We start from the raw sequence: 25,782 nt of genomic DNA, 5'->3' as shown, positions 1-25,782 counted from the left end.
GACTTGGGATCACTCTAGTTCTAATGGTTGTAAAACCAAACTTATCTAACCTTTATTTTAGTGAAGTGGTGCTGTAATTATTGACCAAATTCATGTTTATTTTGAAGGTAACTGATTAAGAACAATCAACCAGTACTGAACCATAGTACACAGCCAGAAAAGATTAGTGAACCTGTTAGAACTGAAAATCTTCCTTGCAGGGACTGTGAGTTACAGCCTCAGATCTACCAACTGTGGTCTTTGTGATTTTTGTTTTTTAGTTTCTAAAACTGCATGTTTAGTCATGCATCTTTTTGTTGTTGTTTAATGGAATGGTTGAATATGACATTGTCAGTGTTTTAAAAATTATTAAAACTTGAAATATAATTTTGCTTATGTAAGGATTTAATCTTGAAGATGGCATCTCTGCTGGCAAAGATTGATTTGTGTATCACATCCAAGCCTCACTGTATATAAACATCATTCCTGTTTCTTTACTATTCTACTAAATATACATCCAGGCACATAAATAAATGCACACATACAAAGTTATTGCTGAATTACCAACTGGCAGACTTTCATATTTTATTTAATTTTTAAATATTTATTTATTTACATATTTTTCCTTTTTTATTTCTGCGTTGAGTGGAGGTTCATTATTTTATTTAGAAAAGTTCTTATAATATATCACATATAATATGCTTGAATGCAGTCCTCCCACTATTCTCCTTCATTCCCTTTCCCCCATTCCTTGAGTAGTTTCAACAGATATCATTTTTCTATTTACATACTTATGTACACAGTATACGAATTGTTCATAACCAAGTATGGAACCCCGAAGTTCCAGAATCTCAGTCCTAATATAGGAAAAAAGGAAGAGAACATTTTATTTTTATCTCTGTCATTGAGTCAAAGTTCACTCCAAAGAGACCTTGACAGAGACTAAAGTGCATCTAGCTGATTACTCAGTTAGGTATCAACAAGTCACAGTTGAAGTGGCAAACAGTATATAAAGATTTGGGTTTTGAGTTGCATGCATTATAGCAATAAGAGAAGGCCTTGATGGATCCATTCTTAGTCTTGGGATTCGGTTTGCTCTGTCTCTTTCTCCTTTCACTATGGAGACAGAGCTCTGGAAGAAACAAACTCCCTCCTGGACCTAATCCTCTCCCAATTATTGGAAATATCCTACAGATAAATTTTAAGGACATAAGCACATCCTTAACCAATGTAAGTATGCCTTAATATCCTCCATAGGCTTGCAATTGTGAGTAAATTGATTCCTTATTTTAAATAAAATATATTGTCTAAGGTACACATAGATGATTGTGAACTAAATACTGCCTATAAGATTTATGTACTTGTTACCTTTCCAGTTTGTCATAGGATGAAATTATGTAATGAAGTAGCACATTTTCTGATTAGAAAAATATTTAGCAACTTGTACAGGAAAATCAAAACTATAAGGTGACATAAATTGTGAATGCTTCTTCTCCTCTTTGCCTTATATACATATACATTCACTAAGTTGTGCAACATTTTAGCCATGCATTTGTTCAGAATTGCCATGAAAGCTGATTTTCTTTAAAGAATAAAAGTAAGTTTGTTCTCAATTAATCAGTTATGATCCGGAATAGCATAAGAAATAGAAAAGCAAACAGTAAGTTAACACCTGATTGTTATCTGAATCCATTTGGATTGTGAAAATATCATGTGTCTGGGGCCCAGAATGCTACAGGGTAGAAGAATCTATTCCACCGAAAAGGTGCTGCCTCTTCAGTGCCAAATCTCTGAGTTTGTAATACCAGTAGACACTAAATCTGACAAAAGCATAGCTTTCTTTTTTTCATGTCTGTGCCACTGAGTCAGGACCTACATGGTAAGTTATTTACAGGTTACTCTGAAGCACCTATACATGTACTGATTTAAAAGTAGCTTTGGGATGAGATAATTCCTTCTGTGCCCATCCAGTAGTTTGTATAGAAATATAAAGGTTCACATTAAAGTGTTTTATTCATTAGTCATGGCACACTGTAAATAATTTTAAAATTCTCTGACCTCATTTTTTTCTTTGAAAAATAGCTCCAAAACACATTCTGACTGGGTTGATGTTAGGTTTACTTGTAATCTGTGTATCAATTTCATGGGCCACTGTATAGCACATGATAGGGCATACAAAAGTGATGGCTACCACATAAAGTTCATTAATATTTGAAGGTATGCTGATAAACTTAAAAAATGCAACTATAGCATCTGTTTGAATAAGAAACAATATATGCACCAAATATGAATTCTTTTAGTAATATTTGCAGTTCTTATCTACTTCCAGTTGTCAAAAGTCTATGGCCCGGTATTCACTGTGTATTTGGGAATGAAGCCCACTGTGGTGCTGCATGGATATGAGGCTGTAAAGGAAGCATTGGTTGACTATGGTGAGGAGTTTTCCGGAAGAGGCAAATTAATAATGCCTGAAAAAATTAGCAAAGGCCTTGGTAAGTGTGCATGTATGTACAGATGTGTGCTGGGCAATGGTCATGGACATGAGGAGTATGGAAAACAAAGACTTGAAAAAGTGGTCAAGTAGAGCCTGCCCATCTTTGTGGTAGAAAGCCAAAGGCACATTCTTCATTGTTCTCAATTAAACAGTTATAATCTGGAACAGTATAAGAAAAAGAAAAGCAAAATAGAAAAGCAAAGAGGGCATGTCCCTCTTACTTTATGATTCTCCTTTTTCAGGAATCTTTTCCAGCAATGGAAAGTATTGGAAAGAGACAAGACGGTTCTCCCTCATGACTCTGAGGAATTTTGGGATGGGGAAGAGGAGCATTGAGGACCGTATTCAAGAGGAAGCACGCTGCCTTGTGGAGGAGTTGAGAAAAACCAATGGTGGGTACCCCTTCATGTCATGATCTCTGTAGACTTTTCTCTTCTCCAATTTGGTCATTGTGTTTATTTCAGAGGTGAATTGAGCTTTCAGTTTGCATCCTGGCTGTGAGTTCATGGAGAGAAGGGATGATTTGAAGGAGAGATCCTACAGACTGTTTAATATCCATGCTGTATTTGTACAGGCATGGCTGTGCCTCCAGTGAGGGTATAACATCCTTTTAATTTCATTCTGTTGATAAGTTTCTTTCTTTTTGTTCAAACAAAAGGCTTGAATATAGGTTTTAAGTTTACTTTCTGAAGAGTAATGAGCTGTGTTTTCCTTATCGTAAATGTGGTTCACCTTTTACTGATCATTTCATCAGAGAATGTGTGGTTATAGTGGCAGTGACTCCAACACACATTTACATGGACAGTTCTAAGTGATATATGCTTTCATTTAAATGAACAATGGCTGTATGACTGCTTTCAGACATCTCTCACATTTTCTTCTAGGTTCATAAATATAATAGAAATGGTGCTTTGTACTGTTTTTTGTTTGGATATTTTTGGGCAGCATGTGGTTAGCTCAGGGTCTTACCACTTGAAGCAATTGGCCATCCCTGTTTAGCTGTAGCTTAATACAGTTCTTAATATATTTCTCTTCAACTATTGTTCTCTGTAAATTCATCACAAACACTTAGTATTATTTATTTCTTATTCCCCAATACTTCAGAGATAGATCTACAAGTCTTAGAGTAATATATACTATAGTGTAAATCTAAAAAATAGAGAAACTGTAATTTATAAATTGATTCATTTACCTAGATTTCAACTATTAATGGTAACTCTAATCTGGTCTTTCCTAAATGTGATTTGGCGTTAGATTCAGAGTTGCCTATCTGACCTGTTTATTGGAATTAGTTTAGAAATTTGTGAAAATTTTTTTCTCCCACTGGCAGCACAATTTACCTAAGAAGTGTTTGACAAAATGAACCTAATTATCAGCTTAGATAATTATAAATTTTTTAATTTGTTGTTGTCATTGTTGTACCTGGAGTTTCAACACAGGGCCTTACACTTGGGAGGCAAAGGCTCTAATGCTGGAGCCATGCCCCCAGCTCTTACAGCTTGAATTCTAAAAGACCTACTTTTAAACTCTTCTTTGCAAATCAATTGAAAAGATTGAGAACTATTATTTCCTTTGACTCATACACACACACACACACACACACACACACACACACACACACACACAAGCATACAGTCACCAAGGCTTCCAATTCCATGACTAAAATAAAACTTTTTCTATTTTTCCCCTCTTCATTGTTATGTTTGGTGGTGATGCATTGTGACATTTACACAGTTTCTTATAATATATTAAATACATCATACTTGAATTTACCTCCTCTTCAAGTCTCCTTTTTCTCCCCCTGCACGAATTCTAAAAGTTTAGATTCCATATGGCTAAAAGAAACTGATACACAAACAGCTCACTCAACAGATTTTTCGTTCTTCAAAAGTCCTTCATATTTACCCGGAATACTTTCAATTCAAGGTAACTTTAGGTTAGGCAGATGTTTATTTCAGACTTATTTGGATAAAAAGTTCATGGACCATTTTATTTTAGCAATTTTGTGGTATAAATTACTAACAAAAATGAAAAAAAAATTCTTCAATTCTGTCACCTGCAAAGTAATAGATTTTCCTTAAGAGTTGAACAAAAACTTTAAATTATTAAGACATACCATTCTGTTCATGGCTAAGTATGGTTCTTCTTTAATACTATTGTTTGAACTCAGGGCTTCATACTCGCTAGGCAGGTGCTCTACCATTTGAGCTATGCCTCCAGTACTTCAGGCTAATATGACAATATCACAGTATCCATGAAATAACTTCGTCTATATGGGTTAATATGAAGTTTAAGTGGAGACAATGGACATTCACTTCTTTGACATTGTGGACATTCACTTCCAAGGAAAGAAAATTCCTTTTTGCTTTTCTATCTTTTTCTAAAGATCAAAATGGGAAATAATCAGACCACACTTATTAGTTTACTATATGTTTGCCTTACATGTGATAATATTTGAAATTTAAAATTCTCAATTTATTTTAGTGATAATTGTATTGTACTTACTTTCTTTATGTAATGTGTGTGTTCCCAAGTATGCATTCTGCATTTTTTTTTCTCCAGAGATGTGAACTCACCAACAATGTCACAATTTCTTTCCTGTATTGGAAAACACACTATTCATTCACCTATTCCTTTCATAAAAAACAAGTTTCTGGCCCCACCTTTCAATTCAGAACAATACTCTCCCAACACGCAGAGAGATGTGATTCTGCTCTAAGGCTTTTTATTACGTTAAAATGTCTTTCCTTTTCTTCCACAATAGCAGAGAGCTGGGATGAAAGTTTAGAAGTAAATGCAGTGGATGTGAACTGAATATGTAAAACTCTATTATTTAGTTATATTATGATGGCCAACTCAGATTTAAGGTAAACATGATGTATTGATTGAATGCATGCTAAATATTTTGCCGTAAGGGGAATGTGTAAGAAATGTAGTGCCTAAATTTCTTAAAGAATTCTACTGTTAATAATGAAAGCATGTTTTATGTGTATTTTAGTAGTATGTAAATTGTTTTATCTTCTAATTCTACAGGTTCACCCTGTGATCCCACCTTTATCCTGGGCTGTGCTCCCTGCAATGTAATCTGTTCCATTATCTTCCATAATCGCTTTGACTATAAAGATCAGAATCTTCTTGTCCTTATGAAAAGATTCAATGAAAACGTCAAGATATTGGGCTCCCCATGGATGCAGGTGTGGCCAAAACCCTTTCTTCCAAACAAATCTAAGGTCTTTTTGGTACAAAAATTTGCATACAAAATTCTATATGGACTAAGTGGTGAAGTAAATGTTTAGACATCACAGTGCTGGCAAGAGCATCCTTTAAAGTTATTTACTTTAAAATGATGGAAAGAAAGGTGCAGATATTTAACTGGTTTTCAATATCTTAGCTCTCTGTTCATTGTTTTTCCTTAAATTCCTATGTACTTTTGGTACCTGACTAAAGGTGTTCATTCCACTCAAAGAATATTCAGGAACTTTTTTCACAAAGCTTGTCTCTCAACCAACACTTAAAGACTTCTTCATCACAGGACTTTTCAGAGATATTTTAATTTGTGAAGACAATATTTCCTTCTAGGAAAAAATTAATGTTGCTAGGAATCAGAGAGTAGGGTGAGATGTTTGATCTTCAGTTAACATTCTAGCAGAGAATATTGCCCAGTAAAGAAGATGTGTAGTGTATGAATCATAAAAATGCATAGTTTTCCTTGTTCTGAATTGTCATATTCTCAACACTTCCTAAATAATACTTGTGTGATAAGAAAGAAGTCATTTAACTATTCTGGGACGCAAATGTGTTTCAAGAAATCATTGAGCACTTCCTACTTCCGTCCCACTCATTCTGTTTTATATCTGAAACTGACTCATGGAAATAAAAATAGCAAGGACAACAGCTGGACACAGTAGCACACATCTTAGAATTGTGGATGTAGAGACAGAAGGATCACAAGTCCAGGCCAGTGTAAGCCCAGGAAAGCTTGGGCTTCATAACAAGACCATGCCTCAAACAAACAAAAAACCATACATACATACATTCAAACAAAAATTAGGGGCTAGCTTTGTACCCTAGATAATGTTATTCCAGGTCCTTAAACTCTGTTGTCTTCTACCAGTTGTAGTTCACATCTTCTTACCTTTCAATATTGAAAGGAAGTACAGAAAATAAGTGAATTGATGAAAATCCTTTTGGAGAATAATGATGCTATATGAGTACCTAGGATATGTTTTCATCTTTGAGGTTCTTGCCAGATTTTTCACCCACAAACCTTTCTAGGGGTATAGAGAATAACTTTAGGCTTGCAATACAAGTATACCTCAATAGAGACCATAATTTATTATGAATTATGATTTTAGCCAGTGATTGCTCTATGGGTTGTTCATCCTGATTAATTTTTTGTGTAAGGTATTCTTTTCTTTTTTAGATATGCAGATTCTTTCCTGCTCTCATTGATTACTTCCCAGGAAGTCATAATAGAGTGCTTAAAAATGTTTCTGAAATTAGAAATGATATTTTGGAGAAAGTAAAAGAACACCAAGCATCATTGGATATTAACAATCCTCGGGACTTTATTGATTGTTTCTTGATAAAAATGGAGGAGGTAAGATGGTAACATTAGGTCAATTTTTGAATGTTTGAGCATTGCATGGTTTACTGAATAGTTCTGTACATGCTAGGGTTGTTTAAATGGCCAGGAAGGTTTTGTTTGACAAACACACTGGATAAGTTTTGTGTACATGAATCTCTACTAAGCATAATGGAAGAAATAAAATTAAATTGTGCAAAAATTAGAAGATCTTGACCTTTTCCTTCAGTAAAAATTATCTAAGCCAATAATGGTGACAAACACTTTCACTTCTAGCATTTTTGAGACTGGGAAAGAAGACTGTCAGTTTTAGGCCAATCTGGGTTTCATCTCAAAAGTTAAATAGACAAGTAACAAAACAAAATCATCATCGTCGTCGTCATCATCATTATACTGGTCATGTAGCTGAGAAGAAATAGAATGTACAAAGTAGATATTGTGAAGTGAATTTCCAAACAAGTGTGAAAAAAAGAAAACAGGCCTGATATGAAGATGGACGTTATCATGGCATCCAATGTACAGGAGAAGGGAAAAGAATGGCTTTACATTTGGAATACTACTACATGTCTACGGATTGAAATAGAATATTTGCAAAAATGGAGAGGAGAGGGCATTTAAGGAAGACAGAATCGAATATAAAATAATGTGGTGTAAAAAATCAGGAGGATGGAAGTGTGAAGCCTTAATTGAGAGTAACTTCAAATGAATTTTCAGAGACATGGAGTTACACAAATGTATTCAGGTAACCTGGAAATATGAACCGTCTTGTCATTGCTCCGTTTCTTGAAAAGGCTGTTCTTTCCATTGATTTCTTTCCAAAAATCAATTGTCTATAAACATGAGGGTTTGTTTGTAGTGTCTCAATTCTGCTATATTATCCTATAGTTCTATTCTTTTGATAATAGTACACAATTATCATAATTCTTTAATATGTCTTTAAATCAAGTTATCAAATCAAGATGTGTCAGTCCTGCAGCTTAGTTTTCAAGCCCTTTTTAGCTTCTCTACAGTCCTGGTATTTTCAAATAAATTTTAGGATGGGTTTGAAAATTTGTACAAAACAGTGGGGATTTTGAGCAGCTGTCTGTGAATTTGAATAATAGTTCAAGGAGTGCAGTTATTTAAAAATTGAGCTGAAATCCACATGCCATGAAAGTAAAATGCATTAGTATTAAGTTGTATTTACTGCATTCATATTTTTCTGCAAGCAGGATCTCTCTTTAGTTTTAAAGCTAAACATTCTCAAAATCTGCTCTACCTGTAAATGGTCAGTGTTTGTCCATCCAAACTTGGAGTATCCTCTAATCTGCTTTCTTTCTCTGTGGGCTTGCCTATGATGGATTCATCATATGAAAGAACTTTGAGAGCATATGTGAGGTTTTGTTTCTGGATTCTTTCACTTAGCATAATTCTTTAGTGTCTCATCTATATTGTAGAATACATCAGTACCTCCTTCTCTATGTGACAGATAATATTTCATTTTCCACTCACATATACAAAACTTCAAAACTTTTGATAAAATTTATCATTGAAGTCATATAGTTACGTACATTTCTTTCTTTGGATTTTGTAATTATAAATTGATTGGAATTAAATTACTTGTTATTTTGTGTATGTATTCACATTTTTTGTTTGAATCTGAATCATTTCAGTATTTTCCCATGTTTTTCATAATCTAATTTGTAGAAGCAAAATCTTTACATTATGACTCTCTTTATGTAAATTCAATAGTTATGTCTCTGCTTCAGTTCTTAATCTAGTCATGTGTATCTTCTTTTTCTTTTTAGTTCCTCCAGCTAATGATTTTTCAATTTAGTCAACTATTTCCTCAACATGTAGTTGGGTTCAGTGATTATTTTGTTGTTTTCCTATTCCCCTATTTACTTTGTGTCTTGTTTCTCTTGTCTTTGCTTTTGTTTGATGTTTTTTGTGAATTCTTATGATGTAAAGTTGTACCATCAATGTGATCACTGTTTTCAATCGTAGAATAGATGTTCAGAGCTTGAACTTTGTCTCTGAGTTCTATGTTTTGCTATAGATCATCGTTTTGCTATATTCTGTTTTGATTTTCATTCCCTCACTGATTCCAAAACTTCCTAGTGAGTTTGTCTTTAATCCACTGGGTGTTCAAGCATATTTTGCTTGAAGTCCAATGTTATTTTATGATTTCTAGCTATATTCTGTTGTGGTCAGAGAAGATATATTTTATGCTCTGATATTTTAAATTTTGCCAAGGATTTTATGTGTCTAGATGTATGGTATTTCATGGGAAATGTCCAGTATGCACTTGAGGAAAGGTATATGCTTTTCATGGGTGAAGATTTCTGTAGGTGTCTGTTAGGTATCCAGTTGTTGAAGTCTTCATAGTCTGATTTACCTTTTGATTGCATTTTCTATGAATCATTGTTTTTTTACAGAAAGGGAAAGCAGATGATTTTGCTTCTTGAATTTTTTAACTTTTAAAAAAAATTTAATTTTTTTATTATTCATATGTGCATACAATGCTTGGGTCATTTCTCCCCCCTGCCCCCACACCCACCCTTACCACCCACTCAACCCCTCCCTCTCCCCCCAACCCCCTAGATACCTGACAGAAACTATTTTGCCTTTATCTCTAATTTTGTTGAAGAGAGAGTATAAGCAATAATAGGAAGGAACAAGGGTTTTTGCTAGGTGAGATAAGGATAGTTATACAGACAGTTGACTGACATTGATTTCCTGTGCATGTGTGTTATCTTCTAGGTTAATTCTTTTTGATCTAACATTTTCTCTAGCTCCTGCTCTCCTTCTCTTATTGGCCTCAGTTGCTTTTAAGGTATCTGCTGTAGTTTCTCTGCGTTGAGAGCAACAAATGTTAGCTAATTTTTTAGGTGTCTTACCTATCCTCAAATATCCCTTCTGTGTACTCGCTTTTATCTTGTGATCAAAGTTCAATCCCCTTGTTGTGTTTGCTCTTGATCTAATGTCCACATATGAGGGAGAACATACGATTTTTGGTCTTTTGGGCCAGGCTAACCTCACTCAGAATGATGTTCTCCAACTCCATCCATTTACCAGCAAATGATAACATTTTGTTCTTTTTCATGGCTGCATAAAATAACATTGTGTATAGATACCACATTTTCTTGATCCATTCTTCAGTAGTGGGGCTTCTTGGCTGTTTCCATAACTTGGCTATTGTGAATAAGGCTGCAATAAACATGGGTGTGCAGGTGCCTCTGGAGTAACCTGTGTCACAGTCTTTTGGGTATATCCCCAAGAGTGGTATTGCTGAATCAAATGGTAGATCAATGTCTAGCTTTTTAAGTAGCCTCCAAATTTTTTTTCCAGAGTGGTTGTACTAGTTTACATTCCCACCAACAGTGTAAGAGGGTTCCTTTTTCCCCGCATCCTCGCCAACACCTGTTTTTGGTGGTGTTGCTAATGATGGCTATTCTAACAGGGGTGAGGTGGAATCTTAGTGTGGTTTTAATTTGCTTTTCCTTTATTGCTAGAGATGGTGAGCATTTTTTCATCTGTTTTTTGGCCATTTGAATTTCTTCTTTTGAGAAAGCTCTGTTTAGTTCACTTGCCCATTTCTTTATTGCTTCATTAGTTTTGGGAGAATTTAGTTTTTTAAGTTCCCTATATATTCTGGTTATCAGTCCTTTGTCTGATGTGTAGCTGGCAAATATTTTTTCTCACTCTGTGGGTGTTCTCTTCAGTTTAGAGACCATCTCTTTTGTTGAGCAGAAGTTTTAGTTTTATGAGGTCCCATTTTTCTATGCTGTCTCTTAGTTGTGCTGCTGGGGTTCCGCTGAGAAAGTTCTTGCCTATACCACTAACTCCAAAGTATTTCCCACTCTTTCCTGTATCAATTTTAGAGTTTGGGGTCTGATATTAAGATCCTTGATCCATTTTGAGTTAATGTTAGTATAGGGTGATATACATGGATCTAGTTTCAGGTTTTTGCAGATGCTAACCAGTTTTCCCAGCAGTTTTTGTTGAAGAGGCTGTCTTTTCTCCATCTTATATTTTTAGCGCCTTTGTCAAAAACAAGTTGGTTATAGTTGTGTGACTTCATATCTGGGTCCTCTATTCTGTTCTACTGGTCTTCATGTCTGTTTTTGTGCCAGTACCATGCTGTTTTTATTGTTATTGCTTTGTAATATAGTTTGAAGTCAGGTATCGTGATACCTTCAGAATTGTTCTTTTGACTGAGTATTGCCTTGGCTATTCGTGGCCTCTTGTGTTTCCATATGAATTTCATGGTAGATTTTTCAATCTCTTTAATGAATGTCATTAGAATTTTGATGGGAATTGCATTAAACATGTAGATGACTTTTGGAGTATAGACATTTTTACTATGTTAATTCTACCAATCCATGAGCATGGGAGATCTCTCCACTTTCTATAGTCTTCCTCAATCTCTTTCTTCAGAAGTTTATATTTTCCTTGTAGAGGTCATTGACATCTTTTGTTAGGTTTACACCTAGGTATTTGATTTTTTTTGAGGCTATTGTAAATGGAATTGTTTTCATACATTCTTTTTTCAGTTTGTTCATTATTAGTGTATAGAAATGCTAATGCTTTTTCTATGTTGATTTAACATTCTGCTACCTTGCTGTAGCTACGGATGGTGTCTAGGAACTTCTGAGTAGAGTTTTTGGGTATTTAAGGTATAGGATCATTTCATCTGTAAATAGGGATATTTTGACAGTTTCTTTACTTATCTGTATTCCTTTTAATTTTTCTTCTTGCCTAATTGCTCTGGCTATGAATTCCAGTACTATGTTGAATAGGAGTGGAGATAATGGGCATCCTTGTCTCATTCGTGATTTTAGAGGGAATGGTTTTGTTTTTCTCCATTAAATATAATGCTGACTGTAGGTTTGTCATATATAGCTTTCATAATGTTGAGGTACTTTCCTTCTATTATTAGTTTTCTTAGAGCTTTTATCGTGAAATGCTCTTGGATCTTATCAAAGGCTTTTTCTGCATCTATTGAGATGATCAACTGGTTTTTGTCTTTGCTTCTGTTAATTTGGTTTATTATGTTTATTAACTTTTGTATGTTGAACCACCACTGCATTCCTGGGATGAAGTCTACTTGGTAGTGGTGAATAATCTTTTTGATGTGTTGTTGAATTCTGTTTGCCATTATTTTGTTGAGGATTTTTGTATCAATGTTCATTAAGGAGATTGGCCTAAAGTTCTCCTTTTTGGAGGTGTCTTTGTCTGGTTTTGGGATAAATGTAATACTGGCTTCATAAAATGTGTTAGGCAGTTTTCCTTCTCTTTCTATTTCGTGGAACAGGTTAAAGAGTGTTGGTATCAGTTCTTCTTTAAAGGTCTGATAGATTTCAGCAGAGAATCCAACAGATCCTGGACTTTTCTTTTTGGGGAGACTCTTGATTTCTGCTTCAATTTCATTTTGTGTTATAGATCTATTCAGGTGATTAATTTCTTCTTGTTTCAGTTTTGGATGATCATATGTATCTAGAAATCTGTCCATTTCTTTAAGATTTTCAAATTTATTTGAGTACAGGTTCTCGAAGTAGTCTGTGATGATTTCCTGGACTTCCATGGTGTTTGTTGTTATCTCCCTTTGTGCACTCCTGATTCCACTAATTTGGGTTTTTCCTCTCCTCATTTTAGTCATGTTTGTCAGGGATCTGTTGATCTTGTTTATTTTTTCAAAGAACCAACTTTTTGTTGCATTAATCTTTGTATTGTTTTTTGGTTTCAATTTCATTGATTTCAGCTCTTATTTTTATTATTTCTCTCCTTCTATTTGTTTTGGGATTTGCTTGTTCTTGTTTTTCTAGGAGTTTGAGATGTATAATTAGGTCATTGATTTGGGATCTTTCAGTCTTTTCAATATATGCACTCATGGCTATAAACTTTCCTCTCAGGACTGCCTTTGCTGTGTCCCATAGGATCCGGTATGTTGTGTTTTCATTTTCACTGACTTCCAGGAACTTTTTAATTTCCTCTTTTATTTTATCAATGACCCATTGTTCATTAAGTAGTGAGTTATTCAGTTTCCAGCTATTTGCATGTTTTTTGTCTTTACTTTTGTTGTTGAGTTCTACTTTTACTGCATTGTGAACAGATAGTATGCACGGTATAATTTCTGTTTTCTTATATTTGCTGAGGCTTGCTTTGTGCCCTAGGATATGATCTATTTTGGAGAAGGTTCCATGCACTGCTGAGAAGAATGTATTTTGTGTAGAGGTTGGATGAAATGTTCTGTAGACATCAACTAGGTCCATTTGATCTATTGTATACTTTAGATCTTGGATATCTTTATTGATTTTTGTTTGGATGACCTATCTATTGATGATAATGGAGTGTAAAGGCCCCACAACCACTGTGTTGGAGTTAATATATGCTTTTAGTTCTTTCAGGGTATGTTTGATGAAATTGGGTGAGTTGACATTGGGTGCATATAGGTTGATGATTATTATTTCCTTTTGGTCTATTTCTGTTTTTATTAGTATGGAATGTCCTTCTTTATCTCATTTGATCAATGTAGGTTTGAAGTCTACTTTGTCAGCGATAAGTATTGCTACTCCTGCCTGTTTTCAGGGGCCATTGGCTTGGTAAATCTTCTTCTAGCCTTTCATCCTAAGCCTATGCTTATTTCTGTTGGTGAGATGGGTCTCCTGTAAGCAACAAATTGTTGCATCTTCCTTTTTAATCCGTTTCTTCAAACGGTGCCTTTTGATGGGTGATTTAAGTCCATTAACATTAAGCATTAGTACTGATAGGTATGTGGTGATTCTTGTCATTTAGTAGTCTTAGTTGTTTGAAGGTTTGATTGTGTATACCTAAGTTGAGGTTACTCTCTACTGTCTTGCTTTTTCTTTTCCTGTAGTTTGGGGCTGCCTGTGCTTCATGGTTATTTTGGGTTTCACTTACTGTGTGCAGAATCCCTTGAAGAATCTTTTGTAGTGGTGGCTTTGTTGTCACATATTGTTTTAGTTTCTGCTTATCATGGAAGACTTTTATTGCTCCATCTATTTTGAATGATAGTTTTGCTGGGTAGAGTATCCTGGGGTTTAAGTTATTTTCATTCAGTGCCCAGAAGATCTCACCCTGTGCTCTTCTTGCTTTAAATGTTTCTGTTGAGAAGTCTGCTATGATTTTGATGGGTTTACCTTTGTATGTTATTTCTTTTTTCTCTCTTACAGCCTTCAATATTCTTTCCCTATTTTCTATACTTGCTGTTTTAATGATGATATGTTGTAGGGTAATTCTATTTTGATCTGGTCTGTTTGGTGTTCTGGAGGCCTCTTGCATCTCTATGGGAATATCTTTCTCTAGATTTGGGAAATTTTCTGTTATTATTTTTTGGAATATATTATGCATTCCCTTTGCTTGCATCTCTTCTCCTCCTTCGATGCCCATGATTCTCAAGTTTGGTCTTTTGATGGAGTCAGTGAGTTCTTCCATTTTCTTTTCACAGGTCCTGAGTTGTTTAATTAACAGTTCTTCAGTTTTTCCTTTAATTACCATTTCATCTTTGAGTTCTGAAATTCTGTCTTCTGTTTGTTCTTCTGCTGGATTGGCATTCCGTTTTGTTTTGCACTTTTGTTTCATTCTTTTCTGAGGTTTTCCATATCCTGTATCTTTCCCTCTTTAATGTTGTCTATTTTTGTCCTGAGTACTTTTATCTGTTTATTAATCATGTTCTCTGTTTCACTTTGGTGTTTATACAGTGCTTCTATGGTTTCCTTTATTTCTTCTTTTGCTTTTTCAAATTCTCTATTTTTGTTGTCTTGGAAATTCTTGAGTGTCTCCTGTACATTTTGTTTGACCATATCCAGTATCATCTGTATAAAATTCTCATTGAGTACCTGTAGTATTTCTTCTTTTAAATTATTCTTGTGGGCTTCATTGGGTTCTTTGGCATAGTTTATCTTCATTTTGTTGGAGTCTGGATCTGAGTATCTGTTTTCTTCATTCCCCTCTGGTTCCTGTACTAATTTTTTGCTGTGGGGAAACTGGTTTCCCTGTTTTTTCTGACTTCCTGTCATTTCCCTCGGTGTTGTTATTGTCCCTGTACTGTGTGCAATTAAGTATTTTCTGGCTGTAATAATAGCACTAGTGATATTTAGAATGGAAGGATGAGAGGGGATTGAAAGCAAAGAAGTTAAAGTAAAAGGGAAAAACAAATAATGAAGTAGAAGAAAAAGAAACAAACAAAAAAAGTTTCAAAGATATAAACAGGGAGAGACAGTGTACTAATTAACAGTAAGCTGAAAAGGCATTAGAGTGGCAGAGAGAGGATTTAAAATAAAAAATAAAAAGAATAAATATAAGAATAAAAATAAAAAATAAGTAAATGAAAGAAAAAATGTATACATATACATATAAATAAAAAAATTAAAATATAAAATAAAAAAATAAATAAATGAAAATAAATAAAATAAAAAAATGCAATGAAATTTCAGTCTTAATAATTTTGGTGTTCGTCCCTCAGCCTCGAATCCTGGAGATGGTGCCTCAGATGTTGTTCTGTAGTTGTCTCATCAAAGGGGTAGCATAAGAGAAAAAAAACCTACAAAGTGTCCCAAGTTCAAATGCAATACCGTTTTAGTAAGTTTTTCAGCATGCAGGTGTAGTTTGGTTGTTTTCTCATCAAAGGTAGGGAGAGTGAAAAAAAAAAGAGTCTGGAGACAGTTCTGTGAGTGGCTATCTGTGGCTGTGGCTAGCCTGCCTGCTGCTGTCAGCCTGCTGTAGTTGGAGGCTTTATTTATGCAGATCTCTGGGGTGAGTTTAGCACTCACCTGCCCCCACAGGTTTTGTGTACTCAGCATTCTCCTGTGCGTGAGCCACTGCTACAAGCTTTCCCCTTTCCAAGCACACTGGGGGAGGTGACACTGCACCTGCTTTCTCAGGCCTGCATGTTTATTTACAGTTCTTGTGGAAAGTGGGTCTTCCCCCTTCTCCTGTGGAGTTTTCCTCCCACCATCACTTTTACAAGCTTTCCCGCTCCTGCTTGCTGGGCAGTGCTGCTGCTCCTGCTGCCTGGCGTGTTTGTTTACAGCTCACGTGGGAGGTGGGTCTTGCCCCCTCTCCTGTGGAGTTTTCCTCCCTCCACCACTCTCACAAGCTTTCCTGCTCCTGGTTGCTGGGCGCATGCCCCTGCTCCCACCGGAGCCTCTCTGGCCAGGCCCAGCTTGTTTATTTACAGTTCTGGGAAGGAATCCCCTCCCCCTGCTTCAGTGCTCGGGATGCCCCACCCTCTTTGCTAAGTGTCTTTATTGTTCCTATTGCTTATTACTCAGTTTCTCTTTTTTCCCTGGGTGGGGGTTGGTCTGTCCAGGGGACTATGCTGATCTGGCCCAGGGATGTCTGTGGAAGTACCACATACCACTTAGCTACCTCATGGTCCACATCTTCCCAAGCTGTCTGGGCACGGGTGACTGGCGGTGGCCCAGGGGCCCTCCTCTTCTATGAATCATTTGAACTTACATATTGAAATCTCTCTCTATGATAATATAATTGAGTATTTGTCCCTGCAGTGTCATTTTTGCTTCGTGTATTTTGGGGTTCTCTACTTATTGCATATACATGAATAAAGTTTTATCCTCTGATGAACTCAACCTTTTATACAATATGGAAGACCTTCATTCTCTTTTTTTAACAAATTTTATTAAATATTGATTTGTCTGATACTATAGTCATCCTAGGTCTCTTATGCCACTATTTGCAGGACTTCATTTTACATTCTTTCACATTTGACACATTGGTGTTTTGGATTTAGCGTGAGTCTCCAAGAGGCAACATATCATTTGTTTTTCTTGAAGCCATAGATCCTTATGTATGTGTATTTTAAAGTATAATTTCAATCCTTTTATTTCAAGTGATTAGCCATATTGAATAACTTTGATATATCTAATACTATTTCTTCTATAAACCATATATCATCTGATGTCTTCCTTTCTCCTAATATTGCCTTTATTTTTTGATCATTTTTACATTTACTCACATGTGTGTACATTGTTTGCACTACCTCACCCTCCCACTTCCAGGCAGAATCTGTTTCAACCTCGTTTTTGCCAATTTTGTTGAAGAGAAATAGAAGAAATAATAAGAATGACATAGCATTTTTGCTTCTTTGAGATAAAGATAGCTATACATGCATTTCCATTTATATGTTTAATTGCTTTCAACATTGTTTTATGTAGCATAGTTTAATTAAAATAGACTGCCTATAATGATTAATTCTAAAAATTCATATCAAAATTTGGAAATATTGACATTGCTTTAGGAATATTATTTGCTTTATAATAACTTAATTTGACTTAAGAACAACTTTAACATGATGAGCATAGGCAATCACCTGGAATTGATATTCTTATTGAAAGGATTTATTTTATCTTGCAAGTACACATATTAGAAGCATGTAGTTTAATGTTGTGATTACATATATTACATGTAGTAATGGTAAAGTAGAGATTATAACATACTATTAATTGAATACTGGCTGAAGGACTTATAGAAAATAGTGTCATTTCTATATTAATGATCTCTTGCACTTCAATATTTAAACTGTGACCTTGTTTCCAATTCTGTGATATGTGATCTTCTCAGTCCTAAACCTTAGCCAGTTTATCTGAAATATTCATACTCTCCTTTGTCCCATGTAGGTAATTAATGCATTGACACCTTAGTCTCTCCTCATTTTAGGCATATTTGTTCACTCCTCCATGTATTCATAGGTGATTAGTTGTGTAGACTTCTGCATAAGCCACAATAGTTCAGGCAGTTATTTTGACAAACCCACTCTCTTTACCTGTCATTCTTTCTAGGTTAATGTCGTAAACTTTTTTAGCCTTTTCAACATTCACTGAGTGTGAATGTAATATTAGTTCCATGTAAATTTTTGACAGAAGATCATTACAAACTCCTGAATATGGTTTTCAAAATCTACATTGCTATGGCCCTTATTTTTCTGCTTATTTCCTAATAAAATATTTTATTGACATAGAAGGGATTATTTGTTTATAAAATATATAAACAAAGAGTGCATTTATTTATCTCAAATGTGAAGAGTATTAAGTTGAACTGACATTGGGCTAAGATAAGATTCTCGACACATCAGAGTGTCAGGTACATTCTGCTTTTCTTCATCACATTTATAATTAAAACCTTCATTTTCATGATTAAATCTTCATATACCAAGATTCTGTCTACCTTACCTCCTCACAGGAGGGAGAATATAGAAAAAAAGGCAAAATGTCCTCACTTGTATCTCTAGGAAAAGTAAATTTGAGCACATCTCAACTAGCTATGAGTAATTTTTATTGTGATTTTTGATTCACTGTAAATAAATATGCTGGCAAATAGTTTGACAGACTTTATGATCAAATTATTCCTAGGAAAAACACAATCAAGAGTCGCTGTTTACTGTGGAAAGTTTGTTAGTCACTGTCTCTGATTTGTTTGCGGCTGGAACAGAGACCACAAGCACAACACTGAGATATGCTCTCCTGCTCTTGATAACGCATCCAGATGTCTTAGGTAAGAGCAGAGATGGTGAGCAAAGTGAACTTCAGTAAGATATTGGGAATACATTTTAATGGCATCATCATGTTATTCTTAAAGTTTCTCACTATTTAATTTTCTGTGCCACAAAATAAAATTACAAGTGTGACTGAGAGACGGGAAGGCAGCATGCACTGAAGAGCAATAACTCTCTGGAGTAATGTGTTGATTTCATAGGATATAGTTTTTTGACAGGCACAATCAACATAACTTGGCAAGAGATTGCAAACTGATTTTATTGCAAAAACTGTACTTTATATAGCACTTAAATTTCTGCAGATAAACTTCCTTATTAAATAATTGTATTTCATAGTGAAAAGGAAACTCTCCTTACTGTAGCATTAGTATGAAACCTAGTATTAAGTGAGGCTGTCAGATATAGTTTCCACTGTAGGAAATATTCTAAAAACATAGATTCAATAGAAAACATTTCCATTATAGGATGAATAAGTTTCTAAAGAAGTTTACTTATTACTTCAAAAGTCTGTGGCCATAAAATAAGTAGTCAACAATTAAGACATTTTTGTCTGGGGCACCAATACTTTTGTCTTTTTCAAATGTCACAATAGAAATTTACTTTTAAAGAGTTCCTTTGAGCACACATTGAAATGAGGATTGCATGACAAATGACAGTTTTTAGTGTAGGAGGAGAGGAGAAAAGTAAACACCTTACAACTGTGTCAGAAGATTTCTGAAAAACAGAGTAGTCTGGAGGGTGAAAATTAACTGAGCAGCAAGGATGATATTGTAACATCAATATAAGAGGAGGGAATTTTATGAAATAAGAAAAATAAGTTTTCTCAACAAGAGTTTGGAAATAATACATGTCAAAAATAATATCAAATGGACTTGCAAAAAGAGACTTTTTGTGCATGGATTCCCTTGACATCACCATTCACTATGTGACTGATTTTGTACACACAGTAATGAGAAGCCCATTCTTCAGAGAAATAGCTAAAGAAGACCGGTGCTCAGGGACTTGAGCACTGACAGAAAACAAAGAATCATAAAAAAAAGAGGAGTTTAGGGCTTAAAGGGAAATCTGGCAAAGTGTCAATTCCTTTAATGCAAAGATTCTGAGCTTTGTACTCCATCAGGCTGCACGAAATTCAGGAGCTAGATATATTCTTTATAGAGTGAAGAACAATAGAGGAAAGGCCTCCATCTTCTACCATGCTGATAGAAAATTATGTCCAAGTCTCTGGAAGAGTGAATGTAGTAAAAACAACCACCAAAAGCAGAGGATCAGGGAATTTCAGATCACCCTGATGAAGAGAAAATCATAAAACTTTTTAGAGAAATATGCCATGTGATATAAGAAAGATTATGATTTGGAAGAGCACCAAAACTCTCAAGAAACCAATGTTTTATTATTACTACAAAGGGGCATTTATGGTACTGAACATTTTCCAAAAACGTTATGCCTTTTCCCCCCATATCAGAAAACTTCTGTAGAATGTACTGCATCCAAGTGTCTAAATCCAGTTGTCAGAAATCATGGGCTCCAGGAGTCAGACGAACTCATGGAGGAGGAAGAGAGTGGCAGATAGGCTGCTCAGTAGCAATCCTTGAAAACACAATGGACCAAGTAGATGATGCAGGTGTGAGGTCAGAGCCAGGAACAAAATAGAAGCAATCAAGGATCTGATATTTACTAGTACATGGACAATTTATTCCTGGGAGTTTCAAAAATCTACTTGAGATTTTGGAAATAATTCCAACTCAAGCAAAAAATCAGAAACAGTATAATGTTCAAAAAATAACAATCGTGACACCTCATAATATTTATGTATTCATATTGAAGTAAGGAATGGATACTGATATCAACAAAAATTGTACTATATTATAGTCTATAAATATAGTGAGGAGAAACATATGTGAGCATCTCTGTTTCATGTTTTCCTCTATAAACATATATGTGTTCATCTATTGTGCATTGGAATAGAGATGAAAATTTTCTTTTCCCTCTATCAAGATATTATTACAATTTGCACCAATGTGGATAATTAGCAAACAGTTGTTATTTAGAATCATAAATATAAATTTCAGATTATGCTGGCAAACTATTCAGTGCATATGTTTGGAATGTCAATATGATGGCCTATCATTGGACATCACTCACACATAAGATGCACACAATACAGATGCATATATGTAAAATATTAAATTTTAATTACATTAATTATTTTATATAATTATATATAATTTTAAATTATATTAATTATTTAATTACATCAATTATTTTGATATGGATTTGAGATTTGATTACAATTTGTATCTTGCATTCTGTTTTATTGACTTAATTATGCTTAATTTATTGTTTGAAATACTTAATTCCTTCTATATATAGGCATCATGTATGCCAGGTTATAATTATGTGGTGATGTATCATAATTCCTGGTTTGTAAGGGAGTAACTGGTATGTATATTTTAGTGATTCTCTTTAGATGTTCACATATATTTCTAGCCATATGATTTATGAATGCATAAAGCTGTCTATGTATGTCCTTCATGTTACAGGTGGCACTGAATTGATGTGACAAATGCATAGTGTTTTTCTATTCCATAATTTCATGCTTGTGTCTCTCCAGCTAAACTGCAGGAAGAGATTGACCATGTGATTGGCAGACACCGGGTCCCCTGCATGCAGGACAGAAGCAACATGCCCTACATGGATGCTGTGTTACATGAAACCCAGAGATATATTGACCTTGTCCCTGCTGGTGTGCCCCGTTCTGCAACCTGTGATATTAAATTCAGAAATTACCACATTCCAAAGGTAATCTTTCTTCCTTGATATATCTTAGTGGTGTCCTATTCCTACAATCTACTAAATGGTTCTAATTTCCTACCAACACATCCTACATATGGCTCTTGGTGGCTTTGTGCTCTTTTTAGTTTGGGTCATGAATCTTTTAACAAATCTGGAGTCTGGTAGTTTAACTCTTTAAATTTTGTTTGTTCTTCCTTTTTAATATTATTCTGGCTATTCTTTGATACATTTAATAATAAATATTAAATATTCAGATTGTCAGTTTCTCAAAAGGTGATTCTTGGATATTTATCAGACTGACAGTAAATCTCTATATAAGTTTGGAAAGAATTGATATTTTGACCTACATTATTTAGACTTTCTTTTATTTTGTCAATAAAGTTTTGGTTTTAGTTCAGTGAATTATAAATTTGTTGACATTATTTTTCCTGGCTGTGTTCATTACTTTGATCCTTTTGACAAAACGTTTGAGATAATCATCTTAAGGGAGGAAGAATACCTTTTAGCCCACAATTTTAGGGCTTTTAGTCCTTGGTCATTTGGTTCTGTTGCTTCTGGACCTTTGTAGGGTGAGGCAGGACATCACTGCAGGGAGGATGTGGTGGAGAAAAGTGTCTTACCTAATGGCAGAGAGGAAGAAGCAACAGGCTGAGGATGGGTCTGGAAGAACTGTACACTTCAAAGGCATGCATCTGCTTCCTCCTACAGGCCTCACATCCTAGCTTCCACAATTCCTATAATTCCATTAAATTGTCACTCAGCCAATGGATTAGTACATTGATTACATCAGAGACCTCATGATCTAATAATTCCCCACATGCCTCGCCTGTGAATATTGCATTGGAGACCAAATCTTCAACCCTTGAGCCTTCTGAGGAACTTCATACTCAAGCAACCACACTGGATAATCAACATTTTTATTTTATAATTTTATAATGTATTTTCTATTTCTTTGCACCTGAAATTTAGAAACATTGCATTTTATCATTTGGATAATCCTGTGTAGTACCTTTCACAGAAAGCAAAGCCTGGGTGTTATTCATTCTCTTCTTTCTTTCGTGGCCCTGGTCAAGCAGACATTACATATTTTAAGACCACATAAAAAATCTAATTCCTAAATCACTCATTCCAGTATTCTTTTTCTAAACTTATAATCTTGGACTGAACAGATAATCTTGACATGAAATATTACAAAATAAAATTTATAAATTTATCATCTCTTTTGCTTTTTAAAATTGATTAATTTATATTAAAATTTCAATGATTTAAAATTAAGGCAAACTACGTGGCAATGATAAACACTCAAAAATGTTATACTTGTTAATGTGTTTGCTACCATATCACCAGAATGTAATATTCCCATGTCAAAAATAACAATACAGAAGCCCTATAAGGATATAATATATATATTTTGCATGCAAAAAAAGACTTCTATTTGAATGTATAAATGACTTACGTGTTAAATGAAAACTGAAGTTATGGATTAGATAGGTGGATGGAAACAGACATCAATTTCAAGGTTGATAGTAAGGAGAAATTTTTCAGAAGTTTTGACACCAATACCCCACACGACCAGCACTTAAAACGTTATTGTAGTATATGGAATGTACTTTAACACGATCACTGGTACTGCCCTCAAAATTATCTTTTGTTACGCGACCTACCTGGAAATGTCACTGCTCTCTGGGCTTGGTTTTGTTTATGTACACAAGAAGATTAAATTAAGGGATTGCCATTGTAACCTCCAGCAGCAGGAATCCTTGAAAACTTGATTTATTTCTGCTTTTTGTTTTCAGGGAACAACAATATTACCATTACTCTCATCTGTACTAAAAGACAACAAAGAATTCCCCAACCCAGAGAAGTTTGATCCTGGACACTTTCTAAATGAGAGTGGAAACTTTAAGAAAAGTGACTACTTCATACCTTTCTCATCAGGTAATAAGAATGCAGTTCTATGAGTTTTTCAGGGGACAGAATATGTTTATGGAGAACGACTGTGTCTTATATGGTGTCACTATGAGGCTGATAGGATAGCAGTTTGTACATGATCAGAAGTGCTAACAAACACATTTCCAACACGTTCCCTGCTCATGATTCATCCTCATTTTGTGGTCTGATTAGTGTAGCTTTAGGATCTTGACCCAGTTTCTCCAAATTGAAAAGGCTAAAGCTTAGGTTGACTGAATTCATTTAGACACATCAGTGAAAAACTAGAGAACCTCTTTTAGAAGTTAAAATTAATTTAGACTTGCCACACACACCATGAGAAAGACATCTAACTCCACAACATGATCAAGTTCCTTCTAGGTGGTGTGGCTAAACCCCCAAGCTCAACTATGATGATACATATTTCCACAGGCATTAAATGGGTATGAAATGCCCTCACAGCCACAAGAGAACACATTATCATCACAGGATAGGACTGGCACTGTGAGAGAGGGAATTTTGGATTGCTGGTGGAAGGGAGAGTTTTGGGGGACAAAGTACATGTTTTCTGCTCACTCACAACCTACTATCAGGCATAATACGGCGTAATCAATGTTATGTGGCATAACATAATTGACTTTGATGGTTAGAAGTGGATTAAAAATAGAAGAAATAAAATGCAGTTTATTTTTAAGTATGTATTAAGCCATAGGAAAAAGATATACATCTAAGTCATGGGTTTTAGATTCTCTGCCAAATAACTGGGGGTAGGGGTCACAAAAATTTGGTTATGAGGAAAGATACATGGAAATAGTCACTGACCACCCTGATATTCTTCCAATCATGATCAAGGGTCTGTAATATTGGCTCTCCATAACTTCAGTGTGTGAGGTGACTCTGGCCATAGAATCTTGTTCTTTATGTCCGTGAATGTAATGTCTACTTTATACATTTTACTGAAAATAATGCAGTGACAAAGTCATAGGTCTTTCTTCAAGAACTCACATATTTCACCACAATAGAACATAAATAAAAAATTATAAATTTTGATTCCAAGTGATTCCTTCTTCAATATAACTGCATTAATAATTTTGAGAAAATAAATAGAGGAAAGTTTACATTTCTTGTGGGAAAACAAAGAAATTGTATCTGCAACTTAACAGTGGTGTATGCAAAGGGCTTCTGAGATAAAAAAAATAGAATAATATAAACCATGGTCAAATATAAACAAAAATTCATAGTATTTGGGAGATTGATCAAAAGATTGTAGTGCTAGAGTTGAGAACACAGGTTGTGAATAGTAGAAGCAAAGTTCATGGACATTATACTAGGAGAGAAAAGAGCAATATAAATAGTTCACAGGAATAATATAGAGGGAAATTTGAAATGTCAAAAAAGCAATTATAATTCAGGAATAAATGAAGCATATGACATGAAAGTGGTAATATATATTTTAAATAAAATATTCATTAAGATCAGATATGGAGACCAAGTCTGTCCGTCATTTTACTTTTGTCCATCCAATCATATCAACACATTCATTTATCCATCCATGCACTGTACCATCTGTAAATATTATTACATATTTTCTTTATGACAGTTGCAAAAAGAATGCTTGCCACAGTCAAATACAAGCAGTGACAATCTTCTTTGTGTTTTATATTCAGGAAAACGGATTTGTGTGGGAGAAGGACTGGCCCGCATGGAAATGTTTTTATTCCTGACCACAATTTTACAGCACTTTAACCTGAAATCTGCAGTTGAGCCAAAAGATGTTTATACCACCCCTGTTACCAAAGGATTCATTTCATTGCCACCCAAATATCAGATGTGCTTCATTCCTGTCTGAAGAAGAACAGACTGGCTGCTTCTGTGCTGCCTTCTGCAACACTTCTTCTGGGACATCCTTCACCTCCTTCTCCCTTAAGGATTGCCTTCTCTGATATCCCTTACATTTTTCCATTCCCTCAGGATCCAGAGAGTGCCCTACCTCCCTTCTGCAGAATTACATGGGTTACTTACTGCATAAGTATATCTTCTATTCTTAATTCTGAACCACATATATTGACCACCTGAAGAGCTAATATTTCCCTGAATTAACTGAATTATTAATGTGCAGTCACTGTAAAATGGCATAAGAATTATCTTGAATTCTTGATATTATGTCTTGAATAATTAGCATTATTAATTTAAGTCAGTTCTCAAATATTGTTTTGAGCATAATGAAAGTAAATAAAAAGAAAATGGAGGCCCAGGAGAGTATTTGCTTTTCATAAAAGGGTAATGGAGAAGTTAGTAGGAAAGATTCTTGGATGAATACCATACAAAATTGAAAGAGATATGGATTTGACAAAAGTACCTACATAAAGAAATGTCTGCTCTGGATTGAAATGTACAGTCATGGGCAATAATGTACATCAAGTGTTAAAATACATATCCCTGCTTTGTTGTTATTGTGAATATAAAATAAATATGTAAAACACA

At 34.7% G+C, this 25,782-nt stretch overlaps 1 protein-coding gene across 1 annotated transcript; it reads left to right on the top strand.

Annotated features, from left to right (window-relative positions):
- Positions 1–969: 969 nt before the first annotated feature.
- Positions 970–25,782, top strand: LOC109678431 (cytochrome P450 2C19-like). The gene is made up of 9 exons (XM_020153985.2): positions 970–1,209; positions 2,309–2,471; positions 2,716–2,865; positions 5,507–5,667; positions 6,897–7,073; positions 18,431–18,572; positions 21,188–21,375; positions 23,166–23,307; positions 24,966–25,782. Exons 1-9 carry the CDS (start codon positions 1,042–1,044, stop codon positions 25,145–25,147), a joined length of 1,473 nt encoding a protein of 490 aa, XP_020009574.2. The 5' UTR covers positions 970–1,041; the 3' UTR covers positions 25,148–25,782.

This window comes from Castor canadensis, chromosome 7, assembly GCF_047511655.1.
Source record: "Castor canadensis chromosome 7, mCasCan1.hap1v2, whole genome shotgun sequence".
NCBI lineage: Eukaryota > Metazoa > Chordata > Mammalia > Rodentia > Castoridae > Castor > Castor canadensis.
The sequence above is the reverse complement of the archived record's forward strand: the minus strand, read 5'-3'. Positions and strand labels throughout refer to the sequence as shown.